General features: G+C 44.2%; 1 protein-coding gene across 1 annotated transcript in view; it reads right to left on the bottom strand.

Moving 5' to 3' along the window:
• Window positions 1-26,120, bottom strand: part of gmds (GDP-mannose 4,6-dehydratase) — a gene marked incomplete in the record, with an annotated part of 263,826 nt that overhangs the window by 201,937 nt on the left and 35,769 nt on the right. Inside the window, 3 exon segments of the mRNA XM_029707818.1 lie at window positions 23,141-23,250; window positions 24,314-24,334; window positions 24,670-24,757. Of these exon segments, the coding sequence (XP_029563678.1) occupies window positions 23,141-23,250; window positions 24,314-24,334; window positions 24,670-24,757 (219 nt within the window).

The raw sequence follows: 26,120 nt of genomic DNA, 5'->3' as shown, positions 1-26,120 counted from the left end.
GGCATCGTTCTTATAGGTAGTACATGTCCTATAAGGCATCGTTCTAATAGGTAGTACATGTCCTATAAGGCACCGTTCTTATAGGTAGTACATGTCCTATAAGGCACCGTTCTAATAGGTAGTACATGTCCTATAAGGCACCGTTCTTATAGGTAGTACATGTCCTATAAGGCACCGTTCTTATAGGTAGTACATGTCCTATAAGGCATCGTTCTAATAGGTAGTACATGTCCTATAAGGCACCGTTCTAATAGGTAGTACATGTCCTATAAGGCATCATTCTAATAGGTAGTACATGTCCTATAAGGCACCGTTCTTATAGGTAGTACATGTCCTATAAGGCACCGTTCTAATAGGTAGTACATGTCCTATAAGGCATCGTTCTAATAGGTAGTACATGTCCTATAAGGCACCGTTCTAATAGGTAGTACATGTCCTATAAGGCACCGTTCTTATAGGTAGTACATGTCCTATAAGGCATCGTTCTAATAGGTAGTACATGTCCTATAAGGCATCGTTCTAATAGGTAGTACATGTCCTATAAGGCACCGTTCTAATAGGTAGTACATGTAATGATGATGGCAGGTTGTATGGCAGGGTGCGTCCATCTGAGTGGTTAGGCTTGTGGGGAGAGGACTGGACTCTTGTCCTCAAGCTTTTGGTGAAAAAAAGACTTGATCTACCAGAGCAGGAACTCCCTGGGAAAGACAGGAGAACTCCATTCCAATCAGCCCATTTTGCCTGCAGACACCAAGTACCCATCCATCACTCTCCCTCACAAACATCAACATGTGTGTAAACATGGCAACAGACCTTTTTACAGTCGTCTGTGGTCAGGCCTTAGGGCTCCTGCTCTGTTTAGCAATCACACACACACACGGAGGGCAAGTGTATGTATGGATTTTTTATTTCACCTTTATTTAACCAGGTAGGCCAGTTGAGAACAAGATCTCATTTACAACCTGGCCAAGATAAAGCAAAGCAGTGCGACACAAACAACAACAGAGTAACACATGGAATAAACAAACATACAGTCAATAACACAATAGATAAGGGAGGTAAGGCAATAAATAGGCCATAGTGGCAAAATAATTACAATTTAGCAATTAAACACTGGAGTGATAGATATGCAGAAGATGAATGTGCAAGTAGAGATACTGGGGTGCAAAGGAGCAAAATAAATAAATAACAGTATGGGGATGAGGTAGTTGGATGGGCTATTTACAGATGGGCTATGTACAGGTGCAGTGATCTGAGAGCTGCTCTGACAGCTGGTGGTTAAAGTTAGAGAGGGAGATATCAGTCTCCAGCTTCAGTGATTTTTGCAATTCGTTCCAGCCATTGGCAGCAGCGAACTGGAAGGAAAGGCGGCCAAAGGGGGAATTGGCTTTGGGGATGATCAGTGAGATATTCCTGCTGGAGCGCGTGCTACAGGTGGGTGTTGCTATGGTGACCAGTGAGTAGAGATAAGGCAGGGCTTTACCTAGCAAAGACTTATAGATGACCTGGAGCCAGTGGGTTTGGCGACAAATATGAAGCGAAGGCCAGCCAACAAGCCCATACAGGTCGCAGCGGTGGGTAGTATATGGGGCTTTGTTGACAAAACGGATGGCACTGTGATAGACTGCATCCAATTTGCTGAGTAGTGTTGGAGGCTATTTTGTAAATGACATCGTCAAGGATCGGTAGGATGGCCAGTTTTAAGAGGGTATGTTTGGCAGCGTGAGTGAAGGATGCTTTGTTGCGAAATAGGAAGCCAATTCTAGATTTAATTTTGGATTGGAGATGCTTAATGTGAGTCTGGAAGGAGAGTTTACAATTTAACCAGACACCTAGGTAAACAGACACGTACGTACGTATGTATGTATGCGTGGCATCATCCCTGTTTAACCTCTGGGGGTGTTTAGCTGCAGTTTGCCAACATCAAAACAACAACACTCATCTCCTGCAGTGGGAGAATGGTCGCACCACACAACTGCTCACTGTGAATCAGAGGTTGCCACATACAGTGCAATACAGTATAAATATATTATTCTGTCTTCTAGTCCTATCCTACAACACATCTATAAAGCTCAACTCGCCAATGAGCCAACTTACACACTGATATAGTCATATTCAATGCCTTTCAAACATTCTCTAATATTGTATTTCTACCAGCTAATTTCTCTATTTTAGTCACTATTTAGTCACTAACTCTACCTACATGTACATATTACCTAAATTACCTCGACTAACCGGTGCCCCCGCACATTGTACTGGTACCCCCTGTATATAGCCTCACTATTGTTATTTTACTGCTACTCTTTAATTATTTGTTACTTTTATTTTTTACTTAACACTTACTTTTCTTAAAACTGCATTGTTGGTTAAGGGTTTGTAGGAAAACATCACACTGTAAGGTCAACACCTGTTGTATTCGGCGCATGACAAATAACATTTGATGATTTGATTCCTCTCATCTTACCATTCCTTCCTTCCCTAATTCAGAGGGGTTGGGTTGAATGCATTTAGTTGTGCAACTGACTAGGTATCCTTTCCCTGTGTTATTTCCTAATCACCCCCATCCCCCAGCTGGTCAGTGTTCTCACACTCTTATCAGCTATACATCAGCAGGACCAGATTACATCAAAGCAGTAGAGGGGAGGAGAGAAGAGGGGGAAGGAGAGGTGAGTAGAACCCCCCTACTCATGAAGAGCCCCCCTGCAGGGACCAAACTGCCCCCCCCCCAATCCCCAGCTGCTGCTGCTGTTCCCCATGTGTCTGTAATCAGCCTCCCAGCTCCTCCTCCTCCCTCTGTAACTCCTTCCTTTCACTTACACACCCTCACCCCCAGACCCCACTTAAATACTCCAGCACCCCTGTCGAGTCCCCCAACCCCCTCTCACTTGATGAATGCCCCTGTTGTGAGCAGGGGAAGCCAGCCCCCCTCCCTGCCTCTGGCATTGCTTACATGATCTTTAAATAGAAGTGAAGTCAAGGGACCACTGCCCCTGCAGGTGCTACCCCTCTGGTTGGTTTAACACACACAAACACACAGCCCCAGGAGCGTATACAGACACACACAACAGACCATACTGTCAACCACAGGAACACACACACAAACACACGTTTGAGTGGCCTGTGTCCTGTCACATAGCCTGGAGCCTAAACCCAAGCCTAGGGCTGGGCGGTATACCGTATTTTACTATATACACCGGTATTTATCCACGGACCGGTTTGGGTTTTTACTTTACCTTCTATAACGGTATTTGAATGTTTGGTTTGTTAAATGTGATACGCAGTGTGTAACGTCCATTTTTATACTTTACTCCGCTACTTGAGTCATTCCTCTCTGCTCTCTCTCTCTCCATGCTGCTTTCCACACAGACCTAGTCCCACCCCGTCATTCAAAGAGCACATTTGTCGTTACTTGACCACGAGACACTTGTTCAGTCTACATGGTCAATGCAGCACATGCAACAATGTTGATGACAACAATGTTTCCAATTTGATCTTAATATAAATCCACAAAATGTTCTATAATTACAATATTAGTTTGTATTTTCTTAGCAAGTTAAGCTAAATAGTGTTAGTTAGCGATTAGCATTAGTGGCTAACTAGTTAATAAAAGTAGTGAGTCAGAGCAAACGTAGCTAGCTAATACAGCCTGATACCAGTGCTGGTGGAGACCTAAATCAGCATGTTGTTTGTGCAACAGTATCTTCTAAATCAAAGAGGAATAGGTGAAGCATGAATACGTTGGCTACATGAATAAAGATTTAATGTAGCCAAAGATTATAGGGTCCCCTAGGAAACACTGAACATCACTTTGGTTTATAACCTGTCACAATAACTCATCCATGGCATTTTCATTCATTGTCATGTCAAACACTGTATTCAAAGTGCCCACTATTATTTCTATTCTAACTATAGAATTAGAATAAACATTCTATTTCTATGATTCCAAAAGTTCACCCAAGTGTTTTGATCTAAATCGCAATTGCAACATTTGGTTAAAAATAAGGCCTATTGTTTTTGCCAGTATCGTGGCAGTGTGGAAATGATCTCAAATGAGTGCAGAAAATGCAGAAATTGATGGAAATGCTGAAATGATTTTAGGTTGAAGTTGAATTGAACAGTATAAAACAAATCAGAATGGAGAAAGACCCCTTGAAATAATTTAGAATATACAGTTGAAATCGGAGTTTACATACACCGTAGCCAAATACATTTAGACTCCGTTTTTCACAATTCCTGACATGTAATCCTAGTAAAAATTCACTGTCTTAGGTCAGTTAGGATCACCACTTTATTTTAAGAATATGAAATGTCAGAATAATAGTAGAGAGAATGATTTATTTTAGCATTTATTTCTTTCATCACACTCCCAGTGGGTCAGAAGTTTACATACACTCAATTAGTATTTGGTAGCATTGCCATTAAATTGTTTAACTTGGGTCAAACATTTCAGGTAGCCTTCCACAAGCTTCCCACAACAGGTTGGGTGAATTTTAGCCCATTCCTCCTGACAGAGCTGGAGTAACTGAGTCAGGTTTGTAGGCCTCCTTGTTCTCATACGCTTTTTCAGTTCTGCCCACACATTTTCTATAGGAATGAGGTCAGGGCTTTGTGATGGCCACTCCAATACCTTGACGTTGGTGTCCTTAAGCCATTTTGCCACAACTTTGGAAGTATGCTTGGGGTCATTGTCCATTTGGAAGGCCCATTTGCAACAAAGCTTTAACATCCTGACTGATGTCTTGAGATGTTGCTTCAATATATCCACATAATTTTCTTCCTCATGATCTCATCTATTTTGTGAAGTGCACCAGTCCCTCCTGCAGCAAAGCACCCCCACAACATGATGCTGCCACCCCCGTGCTTCACGGTTGGGATGGTGTTCTTCGCCTTGCAAGCATCCCCCTTTTTCCTTCAAAGGTAACAATGGTCATTATGACCAAACAGTTATATTTTTGTTTCATCAGACCAGAGGACATTTCTCCAAAAAGTACGATCTTTGTCCCTATGTGTAATTGCAAACCGTAGTCTGGCTTTTTAATGGCAGTTTTGGAGCAGTGGCTTCTACCTTGCTGAGCAGCCTTTGAAGTTATGTCAATATAGGACTCATTTTACTGTTGATATAAATACTTTGTACCTGTTTCCTCCAGCATCTTCACAAGGTCCTTTGCTGTTGTTCTGGGATTGATTTGCACTTCTGCACCAAAGCACGTTCATCTCTAGGAGACAGAACGCGTCTCCTTCCTGAGCGGTATGACGGCTGCGTTGTCCCATGGTGTTTATACTTGCATACTATTGTTTGTATAGATGAACGTGGTACCTTCAGGCATTTGAAAATTGCTCCCAAGGATGAACCAGACTTGTGGAGGTCTACAATTGTTTTTGTGAGGTCTTGGCTGATTTCTTTTGATTTTCCCATGATGTCAAGCAAAGAGGCACTGAGTTTGAAGGTAGGCCTTGAAATACATCCACAGGTACACCTCCAATTGACTCAAATGATGTCAATTAGCCTATCAGAAGCTTCTAAAGCCATGACACCATTTTCTGGAATTTTCCAAGCTGTTTAAAGGCACAGTCAACTTAGTGTATGTAAACTTCTGACCCACTGGAATTGTGATACAGTGAATTATAAGTGAAATAATGTCTGTAAACAATTGTTGGAAAAATTACTTGTGTCATGCACAAAGTAGATGTCCTAACCGACTTGCCAAAACTATAGTTTGTTAACAAGAAATTTGTGGAGTGGTTGAAAAACGAGTTTTAATGACTCCAACCTACAGTGAGGGAAAAAAGTATTTTTTACAGTGAGGGAAAAAAGTATTTGATCCCCTCAAATACACTTACAGTGAGGGGAAAAAAGTATGTACATTTCTGACTTCAACTGTATGTGTTGCCATCCAAGGGTCACGCACAACTCATGAAGCAAATGTAGAACTTGTATTCATTAAAAACATAAAATACAGTAAAAAAAAAAAAACAGCCCTACCCAAGCCCTTCATTTGCTCAGACTGCAAGCCAGCCTGTAACAGACAGCCCTGCTGTGCCCACCCAGGACCCCTACATAGTTGGAGAACAGCTGTGAGTGTGTGTTACTGGCCAGCCTAATGCTTGTTTGTTGTGCAGTGTATTTTTCCTTGGTTGTAAATACCTTGTTGTCTGTAGGTGGATGCCTGTCTCAGAGTCAATGACAGTGCCTCCAACTGGCAGGTGTCTTCCCTGACATTTTCAACATGTCCCTGATTGAGTCTGTAATACCAACATGTTTCAAGCAGACCACCATATTCCTATGCCCAAGAACACTAAGGTAACCTGCCTAAATGACTACAGACCCGTAGCACTCACGTCCGTAGCCATGAAGTGCTTTGAAAGGTTGGTAATGGCTCAAATCAACACCATTATCCCAGAAACCCTAGACCCATTGTAATTTGCATACTTCCCAAACAGATCCACAGATGATGCACTCTATTACACTCCACACTGCCCTTTCCCACCTGGACAAAAGGAACACTTATGTGAGAATGCTATTCATTGACTACAGCTCAGCGTTCAACACCATAGTACCCTCAAAGCTCATCACTAAGCTAAGGATCCTGGGACTAAACACCTCCCTCTGCAACTGGATCCTGGACTTCCTGACGGGCCGCCCCCAGGTGGTGAGGGTAGGTAGCAACACATCTGCCATGCTGATCCTCAACACTGGAGCTCCTCAGGGGTGTGTGCTCAGTCCCCTCCTGTACTCCCTGTTCACCCACGACTGCATGGCCAGGCACGACTCCAACACCATCATTACGTTTGCAGACAACACAACAGTGGTATGTCTGATCACCGAGACAGCCTATAGGGAGGAGGTCAGAGACCTGGCCATGTGGTGCCAGAATAACAACCTCTCCCTCAACGTAACCAAGACTAAGTAGATGATTGTGGACTACAGGAAAAGGAGGACTGAGCACGCCCCCATTCTCATCGACGGGGCTGTAGTGGAGCAGGTTGAGAGCTTCAAGTTCCTCGGTGTCCACATCAACAACACACTAGAATGGTCCAAACCCACCAAGACAGTTGTGAAGAGGGCACGACAAAGCCCATTTCCCCTCAGGAAACTAAAAAGATTTGGCATGGGTCCTGAGATCCTCAAAAGGTTCTACAGCTGCGACATCGAGAGCATCCTGACTGGTTGCATCACTGCCTGGTACGGCAACTGCTCGGCCTCTGACCGCAAGGCACTACAGAGGGCAGTGCGTACGGCCCAGTACATCACTGGTGCTAAGCTGCCTGCCATCCAGGACCTCTACACCAGGCGGTGTCAGAGGAAGGCCCTAAAAATTGTCAAAGACCCCAGTCATAGACTGTTCTCTCTACTACCGCATGGCAAGCGGTACCGGAGTGCCAAGTCTAGGACAAAAAGGATTCTCAACAGTTTTTACCCCCAAGTCATAAGACTCCTGAACAGGTAATCAAATGGCTACCCGGACTATTTGCATTGTGTGCCCCCCCAACCCCTCTTTTTACGCTGCTGCTACTCTCTGTTTATCATATATGCATAGTCACTTTAACTGTACATTCATGTACATACTACCTCAATTGGGCCGACCAACCAGTGCTCCTGCACATTGGCTAACCGGGCTATCTGCATTGTGTACCGCCACCCATAAACGTTTTATAAGTGATGATAGAAGTTAAAAGAAAGGAACACAAGGGAGAAGGAAGGAGAGAGAAAAGCATTACTGATCCATCATGCCATTAGACTATTATAGTGTTATTAAGAATAATCTGGCACTCTGTTCCATCATAAAATCAATGCTTAAGTTCTTTTTTATATATAACTGCTGCAGCCAAGTCCACAGCGCACTGTATGACCAGAGAAGATATGGCCAAGTCCACAGTATGACCAGAGAAGATATGGCCAAGTCCACAGTATGACCAGAGAAGATATGGCCAAGTCCACAGTATGACCAGAGAAGATATGGCCAAGTCCACAGTATGACCAGAGAAAATATGGCCAAGTCCACAGTATGACCAGAGAAAATATGGCCAAGTCCACAGTATGACCAGAGAAAATATGGCCAAGTCCACAGTATGACCAGAGAAAATATGGCCAAGTCCACAGTATGACCAGAGAAAATATGGCCAAGTCCACAGTATGACCAGAGAAAATATGGTTAGAACGTTTTATTTTACGACTGATAAATAGGGGAGAGATGTTATCACACAGGCATGCAGAGCGCAAAGAGAGCCTAATAATCATTCATACATCTGGCTTAATGTCCTTATTGGGGAGTGTTATTAAAACGGTATAATCTGAGTGCATGTTTCATTGCTCTTAACGAGAGTTTCATCTGGATCATCCGTCTCAATCTCCATGACTAGGCTCCAGATACTCCACACTATCAGTATCACATACTAAACTCCACTTCATTTTTCGCTCTGTCTCCCCCTTTATGCCAGACTTGAATAACATTACCCCTAACTGCACACATACGCTCTGTGCCATAGGACATTGCATTCTGATAATGGATTATAAACCATGCGCGCACACACATACAGTTACAGAAAGGTTACAGCAAGACAATGTGCAGGGTTCAAGTCTGATGCAGCTCCACCCGGCTCTCACCAGGGTGGGAACGCCGTGTCAGGGGTCGGAATGCCGGGTCGGAACGCCGGGTCGGAACGCTTCCACCGGCGGTCTTTGAAGAAGAGCCATCATAGGGGATGGTTGGGGAAATGCTCTGTTGGACTTAAATATCTAAAGACTTCCCTTCACTCTGCTAGAGACGAGAGGAGCAAGCAGCAGCACTGTAACACCCGTACACACACACACACACACACACACACACACACACACACACGAAGGAAAGGAAAATGTCAAAGAAACATGTAACAAGAAAAAAGCCAGGAAGAGAAGCTCTAAACAAGTGAAATACAATCCCAACCAATCCCACCCATGACTTCCTCTACAGTGTGTGGCTGGTAGATACTCACATACAGCACAGACTGTTTACACCAAGACCATGACAGAACATCTGTTAACTCAGAATATACACTACTCACAGTACACTGTAAAGTAAACCAGAAACGTTTATCGTCAGAGCAAGCCTGTATTCTGAAAAGCCCTGCGTCAATTTCAGTTTAAGATTGTGTTTTACTGTATGCTTGAGAATTGATGGTGTTGATATTAAGAGGAATGAGGTTCACTGAGGCAGAACAATAAAGTATCTATCTGATACTGTGTTTATGGAAGAAAGATCTGAGATCTACAGTAAGAGGTCCTCCAGAGCGGAGCAACAAGCTATACTATCCCACGATCCAACAGCAACCTGTCCAGACCACAGAAGCAACTTCTGGTTCGCCAGCTGTTTGTTCCAGCAAATATTCACACACTGTGCAGACACAGGCACATGTGCGCACTCAGACAGACACACACACACACAAACACACACATCTGACTGCTCCCGCCTGCCTTTCATTCCATCCTCTGACTGAGTTCCCTGTCTGTAGTACTATGAACCATTCATACCCCTCCCATCAACCATGAGAAACCTGGAATATTCTGAGACCGTTCGGACAATCGCTCCCCCACCCTGGTCTGACCACAACCCTGCCTGGGCAGGGTCCCGTTACCGGTGACCGTTTGGGAGCAGATACCGATGCAAGCTCACAAAGAGCTGTTTCAAAGCCTTGCATACAAATTCTCTTCCTCCTGAACGATACCATTACACCATCTGCAAATTCACACTGCTTATTTTCCCTCACTGGGCATAGAATATAATTGTGTGTGTGTTTAACAGGCTTCTAACTATGCCACACACCCTATCATTCTATGTAGAGACAGTGTAAAGAAAGCTCTCTCAGAACTAAGAGACAGCCTTAGGTACTGAAAACCTCTACCTTACTTTGAAGGAAAACACCTAAATATAACTGCTACATAAGGAATCCTGTGGGGGGGTTGATAAAATGATGCTAATCTCACGTAGATGATACGGATTATGACTATCTGACAGGCCCTGTCAACATACAGAGAGGAGCCCTATTGTGTTTGTGACAACCTCCGAGTGCGGTTACAACGCGTAAGCAAACAACAACATACCAGGATGACACCAACTGACATTCTGTAACTGACACACACTGCCAAATCAGCCCAGCGAGCATCAACCAGCCATTTCTCAGTAATCACTGGCCCGTTCATTCACAGTGATGGTTTTTACCTGGTGCTGTCTTAACTGCGTGGAGCAGAATTTCTGTAATGACTTGAATACACAACGATACATTCTTCACAATTTAATTGAGTTAGTGTTCAGAAAAGGTGTCACTAGTGTCAGCAAGTTGACTTACATGATGTCATCATCTACTCACATTCTATAAAGTTCTAGAATCTTTTGGCTTTCAGGGGTAGGCCAACAAACATTTGGGATTCTTCAAATGTCTTAGCACCTTAAACAATTATGTAGAAGTGTAGGCCAACTACAGTACTACAGATAAACGTTCAAATAGGTTTATATTTTCTCTGTGGATGTGTGATCAAGAGTGACTTGGGGGTATAAATATGAGAACTAAGGGCTGAGTCATAATGTTGTTTACACTCTTCTCTGATCCAGACTATAATAGGCTACACTACATACATTGACGAACACTATAACACTATGTACACTAGTTCACTGAACAATAACAGAACATGATTTATATTATTGTGAAAATGCTTTACGGAGACGATATTCATTGTTTTGACAATTAAGAGCCAATTACGGAACATTGTGAAAGGAAAACTAGGTTTGTGTCAAGGTTTATTAAGTGTCAAGCAACAACCAAGGAGATCATTTGTGACTGTAATATCTTAATCTGGGATAACATGATGTTACAATACGCCAGGGGGGAATAACTGATTAAGGAATGATCCCCAACAGAGTTACTGACAATTCCAAGATTACACAGCACTGATTGACAGTCAGATAAAAGACCTCACTGTGTCCCTCTCTCGCTCTTCTCCTGTGTGAATTGCAACAAATAATCTGCTCAGAACCCAACCAAGGATCATCAAAAACCTCAGAAAACCCAAGATTCCTAGATGCCCTTCCAGACTCCCTTCACCAACCCAAGGACATCAGAGTACAAAAATCAGTTAACCACCTAACTGAGAAACTCAATTTAACCTTGCCTAACACCCTAGATGGAGTCTCACCTATTCCAACTAAACTACTGAAAGAGCTGCTTCCTGTGCTTGGCCCTCCTATGGTGAACATAATAAACAGCCACCTATCCACTAGATGTGTACCAAACTCGCTAAAAGTGGCAGTAATAAAGCCTCTCTTGAAAAAGCCAAACCTTGACCAAGAAAATATAAAAAAGTATCGGCCCTTATCGAATCTCCCGTTCCTCTCAAAAACTTTGAAAAAGCTGTGGCACAGCAACTGACTGCCTTCCTGAAGACAAACAATGTATACGAAACACTTCAGTCTGGTTTTAGACCCAATCCTAGCACTGAGACTACACTTGTGAAGGTGCTTGCTAAATTACCTTTTAATGGCGTCAGACCAAGGCTCCGAGACCTTAGTGCTGCTTTTGATACCATCGATCACCACATTCTTTTGGAGAGATTGTAAACCCAAATTGGGTTTACAGTGGTGTGGAGGCTGTGCTTTGGCAAAGTGGGTGGGGTTATATCCAACCTGTTTGGCCCTGTCCGGGGGTTTCATCGGATGGGGCCACAGTGTCTCCTGACCCCTCCTGTCTCAGCCTCCAGTATTTATGCTGCAGTAGTTTATGTGTCGGGGGGCTAGGGTCAGTCTGTCACATCTGGAGTATTTCTCTTGTCTTTTCCGGTGTCCTGTGTGAATTTAAATATGCTCTCTCTAATTCTCTCTTTCTTTCTCTCTCTCGGAGGACCTGAGCCCTAGGACCATGCCTCAGGACTACCTGGCTTGATGACTCCTTGCTGTCCCCAGTTCACCTGGCCGTGCTGCTGCTCCAGTTCCAACTGTTCTGCCTGCAGCTATGGAACCCTGACCTGTTCACCGGACGTGCTACCTGTCCCAGACCTGATGTCCCAGACCTGCTGGAACCCTGATCTATTCACCGGACGTGCTACCTGTCCCAGACCTGCTGTTTTCCTCTCTCTAGAGACAGCAGGAGCGGTAGAGATACTCTCAAAGATCGGCTATGAAAAAGCCAACTGACACTTACTCTTGTGTTACTGACTTGTTGCACCCTCGACAACTACTATGATCATTATTATTTGACAATGCTGGTCATTTATGAACATTTGAACATCTAGGCCATGTGCTGTTATAATCTCCACCCGGCACAGCCAGAAGAGGACTGGCCACCCCTCATAGCCTGGTTCCTCTCTAGGTTTCTTCCTAGGTTTTGGCCTTTCTAGGGAGTTTTTCCTAGCCACCGTGCTTCTAAACCCGCATTGCTTGCTGTTTGGGGTTTTAGGCTGGGTTTCTGTACAGCACTTTGAGATATCAGCTGATGTAAAGAAGGGCTATATAAATAAATTTGATTTGATTTGAAATTGGTCAACACGGACAAGTTCTGGCCTGGTTTAGAGCTTATCTGTCGGAAAGATATCAGTTTGTCTCAGTGGATGGTTTGTCCTCTGACAAATCAACTGTAAATTTCGGTGTTCCTCAAGGTTCCGTTTTAGGACCACTGTTGATTTCACTACATATTTTACCTCTTGGAAACATAATGTTAACTTTCACTGCTATGCGGACGACACACAGCTGTACATTTCGATGAAACATGGTGAAGCCCCAAAATTGCCCTCCTTGGAAGCCTGTGTCTCAGACATAAGGAAGCAGATGACGGAAAATGTTCTACTTTTAAACTCGGACAAAACAGAGATGCTAGTTCTTGGTCCCCCCCCAAAAAAGAGATCTTCTGTTGAATCTGACAATTAATCTTGATGGTTGTTCTCAAAAAAAAAAACTGTGAAGGACCTCGGTGTTACTCTGGACTCTGATCTCTTTTTTGACGAACATATCAAGACTGCTTCAAGGACAGCTTTTTTCCATCTACGTAACATTGCAAAATTCTGAAACTTTGTCCAAAAATGCAGAAAAATGTATCCATGCTTTTGTCACTTATAGAATAGACTACTGCAATGCTCTACTTTCCGGCTACCCGGATAAAGCACTAAATAAACTTCAGTTAGTGCTAAACACGGCTGCTAGAATCTTGACTAGAGCCAAAAAATGTGATCATATTACTCCAGTGCTAGCCTCTCTACACTGGCTTCCTGTTAAGGCTAAGGCTGATTTCAAGGTTTTACTGCTAACCTACAAAGCATTACATGGGCTTGCTCCTACCCATCGTTCCAATTTGGTCCTGCTGTACATACCTACACGTACGCTACGGTCGTACGCAGGCCTCCTTACTGTCCAGAGAACTTCTAAGCAAACAACTGGAGGCAGGGCTTTCTCCTATAGAGCTCCATTTTTATGGAATGGTCTGCCTACCCATGTGAGAGACGCAGACTCAGTCTCAACCTTTAAGTCTTTACTGAAGACTCATCTCTTCAGTAGATCCTATGATTGAGTGTAGTCTGGCCCAGGAGTGTGAAGGTGAACGGAAAGGCACTGGAGAAACAAACCACCCTTGCTGTCTCTGCCTGGCAGGTTCCCCTCTCTCCACTGGGATTCTCTGCCTCTAATCCTATTACAGGGGCTGAGTCACTGGCTTACTGGTGCTCTTCCATGCCGTCCCTAGGAGGGGTGTGTCACTTGAGTGGGTTGAGTCACTGACGTGGTCTTCCTGTCCGGGTTGGCATCCCCCCTCGGGTTCGTGCCGTGGGGGAGATCTTTGTGGGCTACACTCGGCCTTGTCTCAGGATAGTAAGTTGGTGGTTGAAGATATCCCTCTGGTGGTGTGGGGGCTGTGCATTGGGAAAGTGGGTGGGGTTATATCCTGCCTGTTTGGCCCTGTCCGGGGGCATCGTCGGACGGGGCCACAGTGTCTCCCGACCCCATCTCAGCCTCCAGTATTTATGCTGCAATAGTTTATGGGGGCTAGGGTCAGTCTGTTATGTCTGGAGTTTTTCTCCTGTCTTATCCAGTGTGAATTTAAATATGCTCTCTTTTTCGCTCTCTTTCTCTCGGAGGACCTGAGCCCAAGGACCATGCCTCAGGACTACCTGGCCTGATGACTCCTTGCTGTCCCCAGTCCACCTGGTTGTGCTGCTGCTCCAGTTTCAACTGTTCTGCATGCGGCTATGGAACTATTGCCTGTTCACCGGATGTGCTACCTTGTCTGGACGTGCTACCTGCGGTTTTAAACTCTCTAGAGACAGCAGGTGTGGTAGAGATACTCTGAATGCTCGGCTATGAAAAGCCAACTGACATCTACTCCTGAGGTGCTGACCTGTTGCACCCTCGACAACCACTGTGATTATTATTATCTGACCCTGCTGGTCATCTATGAACATTTGAACATCTTGGCCATGTTCTGTTATAATCTCCACCCGGCACAGCCAGAAGAGGACTGGCCACCCCTCATAGCCTGGTTCCTTTCGAGGTTTCTTCCTAGGTTCCGGCCTTTCTAGGGAGTTTTTCCTAGCTACCGTGCCTCTACACCTGCATTGCTTAGTATCACATAGTAAAACGGCATAAACCTAATGTCAAGTTAAAGTGTTCTGTTAGCTAGCTAACGTTAGCTGGCTGGTTCACTAGCTAACATTATGTGTATGCTCTCCACTTTCTGGGAGGACCGAGTTTTGAAAATCAGTGGAATTCGAGTATGATAGCTAAGGAGATGGAGGAAACACAAGTCTGGATTTCATCATCAAACTAAGGGGAACAATGCATGGCATCAGACAGGAGACGCATCCAACCATGATGTATACTGGTAAGATTCAGATATTACACGTTTCTAATTTTAACAGAAAGTGATTTCATTTCAAGTGTGCTGTTAGCTAGCTAACGTTAGCTGGCTGGGTCACTAGCTAACGTTAGCTGGCTGGGTCACTAGCTAACGTTAGCTGGCTGGGTCACTAGCTAACGTTAGCTGGCTGGGTCACTAGCTAACGTTAGCTGGCTGGGTCACTAGCTAACGTTAGCTGGCTGGGTCACTAGCTAACGTTAGCTGGCTGGGTCACTAGCTAACGTTAGCTGGCTGGGTCACTAGCTAACGTTAGCTGGCTGGGTCACTAGCTAACGTTATGTGTATGATCTTATTCTTCGTATCTCAGACTCATTTGTTTAACTAGTTATAGACATAGAACCTGGTTGGTTACCTACCTGCAGATTCATGCAGGGTAGTAATGTCATGAGTTGTGATTATGGTCCATTGTTTAGCAAGCTAGCTACATGTCTTAACAGAAGACTCCATTCTAATTTTGACAAAGTATTTTCATTTCAAGTTAAAGTGTACTGTTAGATAGCTAGCTAACGTTAGCTGGCTGGCTCGAAAACTAACATTACGTCATGCGCTGGGATTCATTGTTACCTAGTTAGCTATCTAGCTACATTTCTTAACAGAAGACTCATCTTAGTGTGCCAGAGCACAGAATAACTTAATAATTTTCGAACACTGAACACCCATTGAATATGTCCAGTGTCAGTGAACGTCAGCAACAAAGCGTAATTCAATTGTTGCCAGCAGCAGAGTCACCAACGCTCTGGATAACATGAAAAAAGCCTAACCAGCTCTGCAAGGGTGAGTAAAATGGTCAGAAAAAACATTTGCTTTTCTATTAAAAATAAGACATTTCTAAGTGACCCCAAACACACACTACCGTTCAAAAGTTTGGGGTCACTTAGAAATGTCTTATTTTTAATAGAAAAGCAAATGTTTTTTGTCCATTAAAATAACATCAAATTGATCAGAAATACAGTGTAGACATTGTTAATGTTGTAAATGACTATTGTAGCTGGAAACAGCTGATTTTTAATGGAATATCTACATAGGCGACAGTGGCCCATTATCAGCAACCATCACTCCTGTGTTCCAATGGCACGCTCTGGAACAAAAGATCCATTGCTAACGTCCATTTAACATTGCTAAGATATCACTCCTCTGGACCCTGAGGCAGGGGAGGTGATGGGTGACAGGCTGGTAATACCTTCATGCCTTTCAAACGTAAACACCATCCACACAGTGAATGAAGACATATCCCTGAAGGGCTGAGAGAGAAACATCTGGGGATCAGGCATCTCTCTCTCAAATGTGCAGTATCTCATTTGGGGATTTTAGAGCTGTGATGGCAGCCAGAACTATGCAAGTCAAAACACAATCCAGTTCCACATCAGACAAACAAAGAAGCTCACAGAGCCTCAACCGCTCAACAGTCAAAAATCACCACTCAGCTGCTCCTGTCTGCCTGACAGACACCTAGCTGGCTCATCGACTCACACACAGACAGTACGCACGCAAGTACACATACATAGTGACCTTGCACGCACACACACACACACACACACACACACACACACACACATACACACACACACGACACAGAAACATCTTTGTTTGGGAACTGAACTGGCATGTTATTTTACTCTTATTTTACTAGGTAAATTGACTGAGAACTCATTCTCATTTAATGACCTGGGGAATAGTTACAGAGGAGAAGAGGGGGAATGAATGAGCCAATTGGAAGCTGGGGATGATTCGGTGGCCGTGGATGGTATGAGGGCCAGATTGGGAATTTAACCAGGACACCGGGGTTCACACACACACACACACACAAATAATTACCAAGTGTTTAGCAAGAGGGGGGACGGAATGTCGGGAAGTGTGTGTCGGCATGAGCCTTGCAGTGTGTGTTCGCTCTCTCTGCTGTAGGTTAACTCATCACACAGACAGGGGTGATGAAGAGGCAACCCTGAGTGGAAAGAGAGGCTAGGGCACGGCAACCTTCCCAAAACGTTCCCCTAACATTCCTTTCCCCAATCATCCAAATAATGAGGGGGAAAGCCATAGATACACAAACAGTGTTTGTATTTATTATGGATCCCCATTAGCTGCCAAGGCAGCAGCTACTCTTCCTTGGGTACAGCAAAATTAACGCAGTTTATACAATTTAAAAAACATTACAATACATTCACAACACACTGTGTACCCTCAGGCCCCTACTCCACCTCTACCACATATCTACAGTACTAAATCAATGTGCATGTGTGTGTATAGTGTGTGTGTGTGTTGCTTCACCGTCCCCGCCGTTCCATTAGGTGTTTTTTAATTTGGTTTTTAAATCTAATTGTACTGCTTGCATCAGTTACTTGATGTGGAATAGAGTTCCATGTAGTCATGGCTTTATGAAGTACTGTAGGCCTCCCATGGTCTGTTCTTGACTTGGCACAAGAGTTCACCGTGCAGGGGTATGCATGGGTGTCCGAGCTGTGTGCCAGTAGTTTAGACAGACAGCTCAGTGCTTTCAACATGTCAATACCTCTCATAAATACAAGTAGTGATGAAGTCAATCTCTCCTTCACTTTGAGCCAGGAGAGATTGACATGCGTATTATTAATATTAGCTCTGTGTACATCCAAGGGACAGCAATGCTGCCCTATTCTGAGCCAATTGCAATTTTCCTAAGTCCTTTTTTGTGGCACATGACCACATGAGTAAACAGTAGTCAAGGTGTACAAAGGTGTGCCTTGTTGATAGTGTTGTTAAAAAGGCAGAGTAGCACTTTATTATGGACAGACTTCTCCCCATCTTAGATACTATTGTATCAATATGTTTTGACCATGACAGTTTACAATCCAGGGATACTCCAAGCTGTTAAGTCATCTCAACTTGAGATGTTGTGTGCAGCGAGTGTTGTGGGTAGCAAGTGATCGAACTAAATAAAGCTTGTGTTTGGTGAAATAAAAGTAGTACACAGTACTTCAAAACCTGATTTACAGTCACAAACACATTTTAGTCAAATCAGATGCATCGCTCATTGTTTCATTGTGTAAAGATGGATGATTTTAAGACAGGACCAACAGCCTATCCCTTTAGAGGCATCCAGGCTGGATCACAACCAGCCGTGACTGGGAGTCCCATAGGGGGGCACACAATTGGCCCAGCGTCGTCTGGGTTCGGCCGTGTGTAGGACATCATTGTAAATTAGAATTTGTTCTTAACCGACTTGCCTAGTTAAATAAAATAAAAATATTGAAAAAATATCCAAACGTGCGCTCAAATCACTGAGTGCTCAAACACACACACACACACACACACACACACACACGCACACGCACACGCACACGCACACAGGCACACAGGCACGCACGCGCACACACACACAGGCACGCACGCGCACACACACACAGGCACGCACACACACAGGCACACACACAGGCACGCAGGAACACACAGGCACGCACACACACACACACAGGCACGCACACACACACACAGGCACGCACACACACACAGGCACGCACACACACACACACAGGCATGCACACACACAGGCACGCACACACACACAGGCACGCACACACACACACACAGGCACGCACACACACACACACAGGCACGCACACACACACACACAGGCATGCACACACACAGGCACGCACACACACAGGCACAGACAAAAAAAAAATTAGCGTGTACACCCTGTACAGGTAACTTACAAAATAAATGAAACACTTGAGTAAATGAGGGATACAAAGTATATTGAAAGCAGGTGCTTTCACCCAGGTGTGGTTCCTGAGTAAATGAAGCAGTGAACATCCCATGTTTAGGGTCAGGTATAAAAATGCCCATTTGCTCATTATTTTGGCTACCATGGCTAGAAGAGATCAGGGACTTGAAAGAGGGGTCTTAAAGAAGCATAGGGGGTTTAGTGTGTGTGTCTCAGTCACCAAATCTCAACCCAATTGAACACTAATAGGAGATTCTGGAACAGCGCCTAAGACGGTGTTTTCCATCACCATCAACAAAACACCAAATGTGTTCACATCCCTCCAATAGACCTCCAGACACTTGAAGAATCTATGCCAAGGTGCATTGAATCTGTTCTAGCTCATGGTGGCCCAACGCCATATTAAGACACTTTATGTGGGCATTTCCTTTATTTTGGCAGTTACCTGTATCTGTGACTAGCCGTGACTGGTGTAGCTAGTTAGTGATGAATTGGTATCATTGTGTGGCAAGCGTCTGTCATTTAGATGAATGGTTTTCCATCTCTGTGGAACCATCCATCACCAGCCTCTCTGCCTGGCAGGACAGGTTAGGGGGACAGATAGGTGAGAGTGCTTGACAGGTCATGTGGATGATTGACAGATGAGCAGTAAGCTGTGAGACTTGACTGCCTCGTGTTAGTGTTCGCTAACTGACGACAAGGACCCTCAAGTAGTATAAAAAGTAGTGGCTGACAGGGCTTTATGAAAAACAAATAGACCATGTAATCTACAAACAGTACACCATCAGATCATTTTCTATCTAGAGCTCTAAATAACTCACAGTGAATTTCTCATGACAAAAACAGTTCTTACTTAAAGAAGTACTCCGATTAATGCATGCATAAATGCTTTCGGCATGTGCACGTGTGTGTGTGTGTATTGGCTAAATAAAGCCCTGTTTGTTACCTTTGCAGATGTAAACTGAGGTGAGATTGGCCCAGGTTTATCGGTATGACAGACTGATTTAAGGCTTCCATTAAACACAGAGACAACGTGACAGGCCACACACACACACACACACGGGGGACAATTCCCATGGTATACAAAAATACTTTCATTAAAAACACCAGACTAGTTAAAACAACTACCCCCTCATTTAGATCACTATCTGCTGTCATAATTCACTCCTCCACACTCCCATCTCTCCCTCCCTACCCTCTCGCTCTCTCCCCATTGTTCTCGCTCACTTGTTTTTGTGCGAGATACTCACAGATCTAAAGTGAGATTAGGGCAGGGCGGTATACCGTATTTTATGATATACCGGTATTGATGCAGGGACCGGTTTGGGTTTTTACTTTACCTTCTGTACCGGTATTTGAATGTTTGGTTTGTTAAATGTGATACACCATGTGTAATGTCAATTTTTACAGTTTATATTGCTACTTGAGTCATCTCTCTCCGTGCCACTTTCCACACAGACCTAGCCACGCCTCGTCACTCAAGGAGCGCATTTGATGTTCCTCAACCATAAGACGCTTGTGTTCAGTCTGCACGGTCAATGCAGCACACGCAACAATGTTGATGACAACGATGCCGTTCTCACTTTGCTTCTTAATATCAATCCACTAGCGTTCTATAATGACACTATTAGTTTGTTTCCTCCATCAGCAAACCGCTAGTTTGTCTTTTATTAGCAAGATGCCCTAAATCATTTTATCAGCATGTTGATCGCACGACACGTAGGGCTAATACTCTCAACCACTGCTACTCTAACTTCCACGATGCATACAAAGCCATCCCCCACCTTCCCTTCGGCAAATCCGACCACAACGGCATCTTGCTCGTCCCGTACCAGTGACAAGAACCATTCAACGCTGGTCTGTCCAATCGGAAGCCACGCTCCAAGATTGTTTTGATCACACGGACTGGAATATGTTCCCATCAGCCTCAGAGGACAATATTGACCTATACGCTGACTCGGTGTGTGTGTTTATAAATAAGTGCATTGGCGATGTCGTGCCCACGGTGACTATTAAAACCTACCCTAACCAGAAACCGTGGATGGATGTCGTACCCACGGTGACTATTAAAACCTACCCTAACCAGAAACCGTGGATGGATGTTGTACCCACTGTGACTATTAAAATCTACCCTAACCAGAAACCGTGGATGGATGTTGTACACACTGTGACTATTAAAATCTACCCTAACCAGAAACCGTGGATGGATGTTGTACCCACTGACTATTAAAACCTACCCTAACCAGAAACCATGGATGGATGGAGGATTTCGAGTAAAACTGAAAGCGTGATCCACCGCATTTACCACAGGGTTCAATTCTCAGGCCGACTCTTTTCTCTGTATATATCAACGATGACGCTCTTGCTGCGGGTGATTCCCTGATCCACCTCTACGCAGACGACACCATTCTCTATACATTCTAACTTAGAATATGTGGACAACTACAAATACCTAGGTGTCTGGCTAGACTGTAAACTCTCCTTCCAGACTCATATTAAACATCTCAAATCGACAAGGCAATCAAACAAGCGAAATGCTGGTACAGGTATAATGTGGAGTCGCAATTCAACGGCTCAGACACAAGACTTATGTGGCAGGGTCTACAGGACATCACGGACTACAAAAACAGCCACGTCACGGAAACAGACGTCACGCTTCCAGACAAACTAAACACCTTCTTTGCCCGCTTTAAGGATAATGCAGTCGCACCTTCGCAGATCGCTAACAAAGACTGCGCTCCCCGCGCCCCCCCCCCCCTTCTCAGTGGCTGATGTGAGTAAAACATTTAAACTTGTTAACCCTCGCAAGGCTGCTGGCCCAGACAGCATCCATAGACACGTCCTCAGAGTATGCACAGACCAGCTGGCTGGTGTGTTTACTGACATATTTAATCACTCCCCATCCTGCTGTCCCCATGTGCTTCAAGATGGCTACCATTGTTCTTGTACCCAAGAAAGCAAATATAACTGAACTAAATGACTACTGCCCCGTAGCACTCACTTCTGTCATCATGAAGTGCTTTGAGAGACCCTGAAACACTGGGGCCCCTCAAGGGTATGTTCAGCCCTCTCCTGTACTCCCTGTTCACCCACGACTGCGTGGCCATGCACGCCTCCAACTCAATCATCAAGTTTGCAGACGACAACAGTAGTGGGCTTGATCAACAACAACGACGAGACAGCCTACAGGGAAGAGGTGAGGGCACTCGGAGTGTGGTGTCAGGAAGACAACCTCTCACTCAACGTCACCCCCTCCGTGTCCCATCCCTCTCTCGCCATCTACCTATCCACACCTATATTCACACAACATCATGCATATTTCAAAAGGGAAGTTTCCAACTAATATATTTTAAATACAGATTCAGATGACAGAAGTTTAGCGTAATAGTGACTGTAATAAACCTATTGTGTCTCTATCTAATTTTAAGACTGGACACAGAGCTCAGAGCAAAGCCCTGTTATGGTAGATAGGGATAAGTATCTTAATGAATACCCGTATGTTTGCTGTGTTTGTTTAATGATTGTCTTTTGATGTTGCAGCTGGCTGGGTCCCTAGCCCTCCAGTGTCCGTCCACAATTCCCTAACCACTCCCTCCTAGCAGCAGTGTTCTTTAGGACTCTCTGAGGAAACAAGCACCCACTCAGACAAACTCACACGAAAACACAGAGATTTAATAGACTGACTCACACAGGGCTAACTATCCCGGGTTTCCCTGGAAATAAAGAAATGCAATGCTCTGACAGAGACAGGAAGGGGAGGTAGAGAGATGAGTAGCTCCTGATCTTTTCCTCTCTGGTGAGACTGGAAACGTCACTATGGTTTCCTGCTAGTAATCCAGAGGCCTCGTCTATTAGCCAGCCAGCGACTCAGGAGTCCAGGATGGCATAGGTTCACTAGTGAAGAAACAAATAAATACAGAAACTACTCTGTATGTATGTGTCCATGTTGGGTCCAGGAAGGATCGTCCACATAGGTGGTTTAGAGCAAAGTCAAGGTCTCTCTCTCTCAAACATGCACCACACACACACACACACACACACACACACTTCACTCCATTTCCCACACATCCATGAACACAGAATGTGGTTCTTTGTGTTGTTCAGATCCCAGAGTCTGCAGGGGCAGTACAGGAGGTGTAGGCGTTACACAGGGTTCTCCTGGGATCCACTGGAGGAGATCTCCAACAAAAGGGACATTGTGCCACATGCACAGACAAACACACACACAAGAACCACTACATCCTGCCTCATCAACCCCAATATCCTCTCCAGATTTACAGCCTCGATTACCATGTTTCAGCATGGGTTTCTAGTTCAACAATATTATGACCCACGTAGCAGTCAATACAAACAGGAATTTTCTTTAATAAAAGTAGTAAAAAAACATTCACAGAGAGAATTCAAACTCATTATGCCAAAAGTCGAGGCTATTTTTCCTATGCTCGAATAAACGTGAGGAAAGTTTTAGCACTAGACTGGAACACATACCCCGAGCTAGCCTGGATTTAGAACGATCATGTCCATGGTGTGAATAAAGTCTACTGTAAAGCATTGTGGAAGTAGATGTCCTACCTTGACGTGGCTCTGGGCTCCCAGGTTGTAGATTTCTGTAGGTTTGACCTGGTTGATGATCTTCACCAGGCAAGTGCTGTCTGTCAGGTCCCCATAGTGTAGCTTCATGTCTGAGAAACACACACACACACACACACACACACACACACACACACACACACACACACACACACACACACACACACACACACTCTTACTAAGGGCAGTAATAACTATACACCTCACCCAGGTACCATAAAGAGCTCACCAACACCACAGGAAAAGTTGTATCCATTCATTGTGTTCTGACAGGTGCCCTCACCCTGACATAAGACAATGACAGCTTATAACAACCTTTACAGATCATTACTGTTGAAAAGCTCGACATCACACTACCTGAAACAAACGTACAGTTTGAGTAGATGATACTACGTTAACTGGAAGATCATTTGGGTGGGTGGTCTTTGGGGCTTTCTGTTCCGGTAAAGTTGAGTGAATCTTGTCAGTTGACTGGATTCAAGCACTGGATTCAGTGAATCACTTCTCAATGGAGTTTTGCCTCATCTGGGCAAAGATGATCTGATTCACATAACAGATACTGTTTACAATGATAATACCCAGTAAGGAGATTGGAGTTTGAGTTTATAGTTCGTAGGTCAACTCAATGGAAGAAGAAAAGAAAAAAAGAGCACAGTCATGACAGAGAGAGTGATTTGAAAAGTCTAATTTTATTGTTTGCCAAGTTTGTTACAGTGCCTGAAGATAAAATGGCTAATAGTGACATCATCAATGGCTGTCAGGTCTCACCAATCACATCTCTCTGTCCGAGTGTTCTGAGAATTTGAAAACTGAAATCTGAAAGCTTGTAAGAGAGATCTCAGAGAGTAAAACACCCCTTCATCTTAAGGCATACATACACGACTGGCGCTATAGAGCAAAGTTCTATGTCTGGTTTTTGATGTTAATGTGACTATTATCCCAAACACAGAGATGGCATTTTTCACCATTACATTTCATTTACTATTCGTTTTTTTCAGTATTACAGTGAATGAGGCAGCATCAACACCAAAAAGACCAACTAAAGAGATGGGTATAATCAGAGTAGCAATAGTGGAGGCCAGTGTTCAGAAGACACTCATTTTCCCATTTCAGATAATCAACCTGATGTTTGATTCATTGTAAAATTACACTTACGGCCACCTGTAGTTCCATCCTCTGGTGATAATAATGATAACGAGTTAGATGTAGATAAGTTAGAGGAGCTCAACAAACTTCCAGTAATGCTGTTATCATTCTATCACTGCACATCTACGTAGCAAAAATAAAACTGGGCATTTTAGTATGGCAACTTTTTTAGTATGGCTCATATTTTCCTAGTTGGCTAGGCTTACCCCAACTTAATTGTGAAGTTAACAATACCTTATACTACTAAATCATTTTTATTGTTTTTATATGTAGAGTATATAAAGAGAGTAACTTTAACGCTCCAGCTGAACTGTAACTAACTAAAACAGGAGTTGAAGGTTAGAAGGTTGAAGGTCAGTACTTACTTCCCTCAGTGTGTGTCTGAGGGTTCTGGTACAGGTGCTCTATACGACCAGTGTTGAAAGAGCTGGATCTACGCAGGATACCATGAACCTGCAGGGGGATACACACTACACAGTCAACACAGACATAAAACACAGTGTGTGTGTGTGCTCTAGGCAGCGGTTATAACGGGTTCAGGTGGATCTACGCAGGATACCGTGAACCTGCAGGGGGACACACACTACACAGTCAACACAGACATAAAACACAGTGTGTGTGCTCTAGGCAGCGGTTATAACGGGTTCAGGTGGATCTATGCAGGATACCGTGAACCTGCAGGGGGATACAAACTACACAGTCAACACAGACATAAAACACAGTGTGTGTGTGCTCTAGGCAGCGGTTATAACGGGTTCAGGTGGATCTATGCAGGATACCGTGAACCTGCAGGGGGATACACTACACAGTCAACACAGACATAAAACACAGTGTGTGTGCTCTAGGCAGCGGTTATAACGGGTTCAGGTGGATCTACGCAGGATACCGTGAACCTGCAGGGGGATACACTACACAGTCAACACAGACATAAAACACAGTGTGTGTATGTGCTCTAGGCAGTGCTTGGAACGGGTTCAGGGACACAGATTTTTTTCAAGGAACAGAAATGGAACGAAAGTGATCCATACTGTTCTAGAACAGAACCATTATTTTAAAAGCATGTGAACCGGTTAATAATAATGTTATTTTACGTTCCAGGCATTTTTTTTCTAGTCCCACAACAAATGTAACAAAGCGCCTATGCAAAGCCCTCACTCGGTCACTGACAAAATTATTCAAAATCTTTGCGTGCGTGTGCTTAGGCTACCTGCCCCTCCCCCCTCTGAACCATAGGCTACTGCACTGACGTTGCCATAGGCTACTGCACTGACGTTGCCATAGGCTACTGCACTGACGTTGCCATAGGCTACTGCACTGACGTTGCCATAGGCTACTGCACTGACGTTGCCATAGGCTACTGCACTGACGTTGCCATAGGCTACTGCACTGACGTTGCCATAGGCTACTGCACTGACGTTGCCATAGGCTATTGTACTGACGTTACAAGCTTGATTCAGAAGATAGGGAGAGATTTTTTATTAACTAGAGAAGAAGGGATGAACTTTTTCAATGCTAGTTAAGGATACAACAGGCCTAGTTATCACGTTTCACATTGGATTTATTAACTACAAAAAGGTAAGACGTGTTTTTAATTCTGGTACCACTCTGCACACACAAGCTTGTTAGCTATCTAGCTCAAAGGACATTCAAAGTTCCTCCATAGAAGCGGCTCCTCCTAGGTGTAATTCTGTGGAACTAATTTGTATAATGCATAACAAGATGTCCAGCGTTTCAAGTCTCCTCCTCAACCCTCTCTAGCTCTCTCTCCACATGGGCTACACTTGTCTGTCCATCACGCATGTAAACAACTAGCTTG

This window comes from Salmo trutta, chromosome 22 (genome assembly GCF_901001165.1).
Source record: "Salmo trutta chromosome 22, fSalTru1.1, whole genome shotgun sequence".
Classification (NCBI taxonomy): domain Eukaryota; kingdom Metazoa; phylum Chordata; class Actinopteri; order Salmoniformes; family Salmonidae; genus Salmo; species Salmo trutta.
Note: the sequence above shows the minus strand (reverse complement) of the source record. Positions and strands in the feature narration are given on the sequence as shown.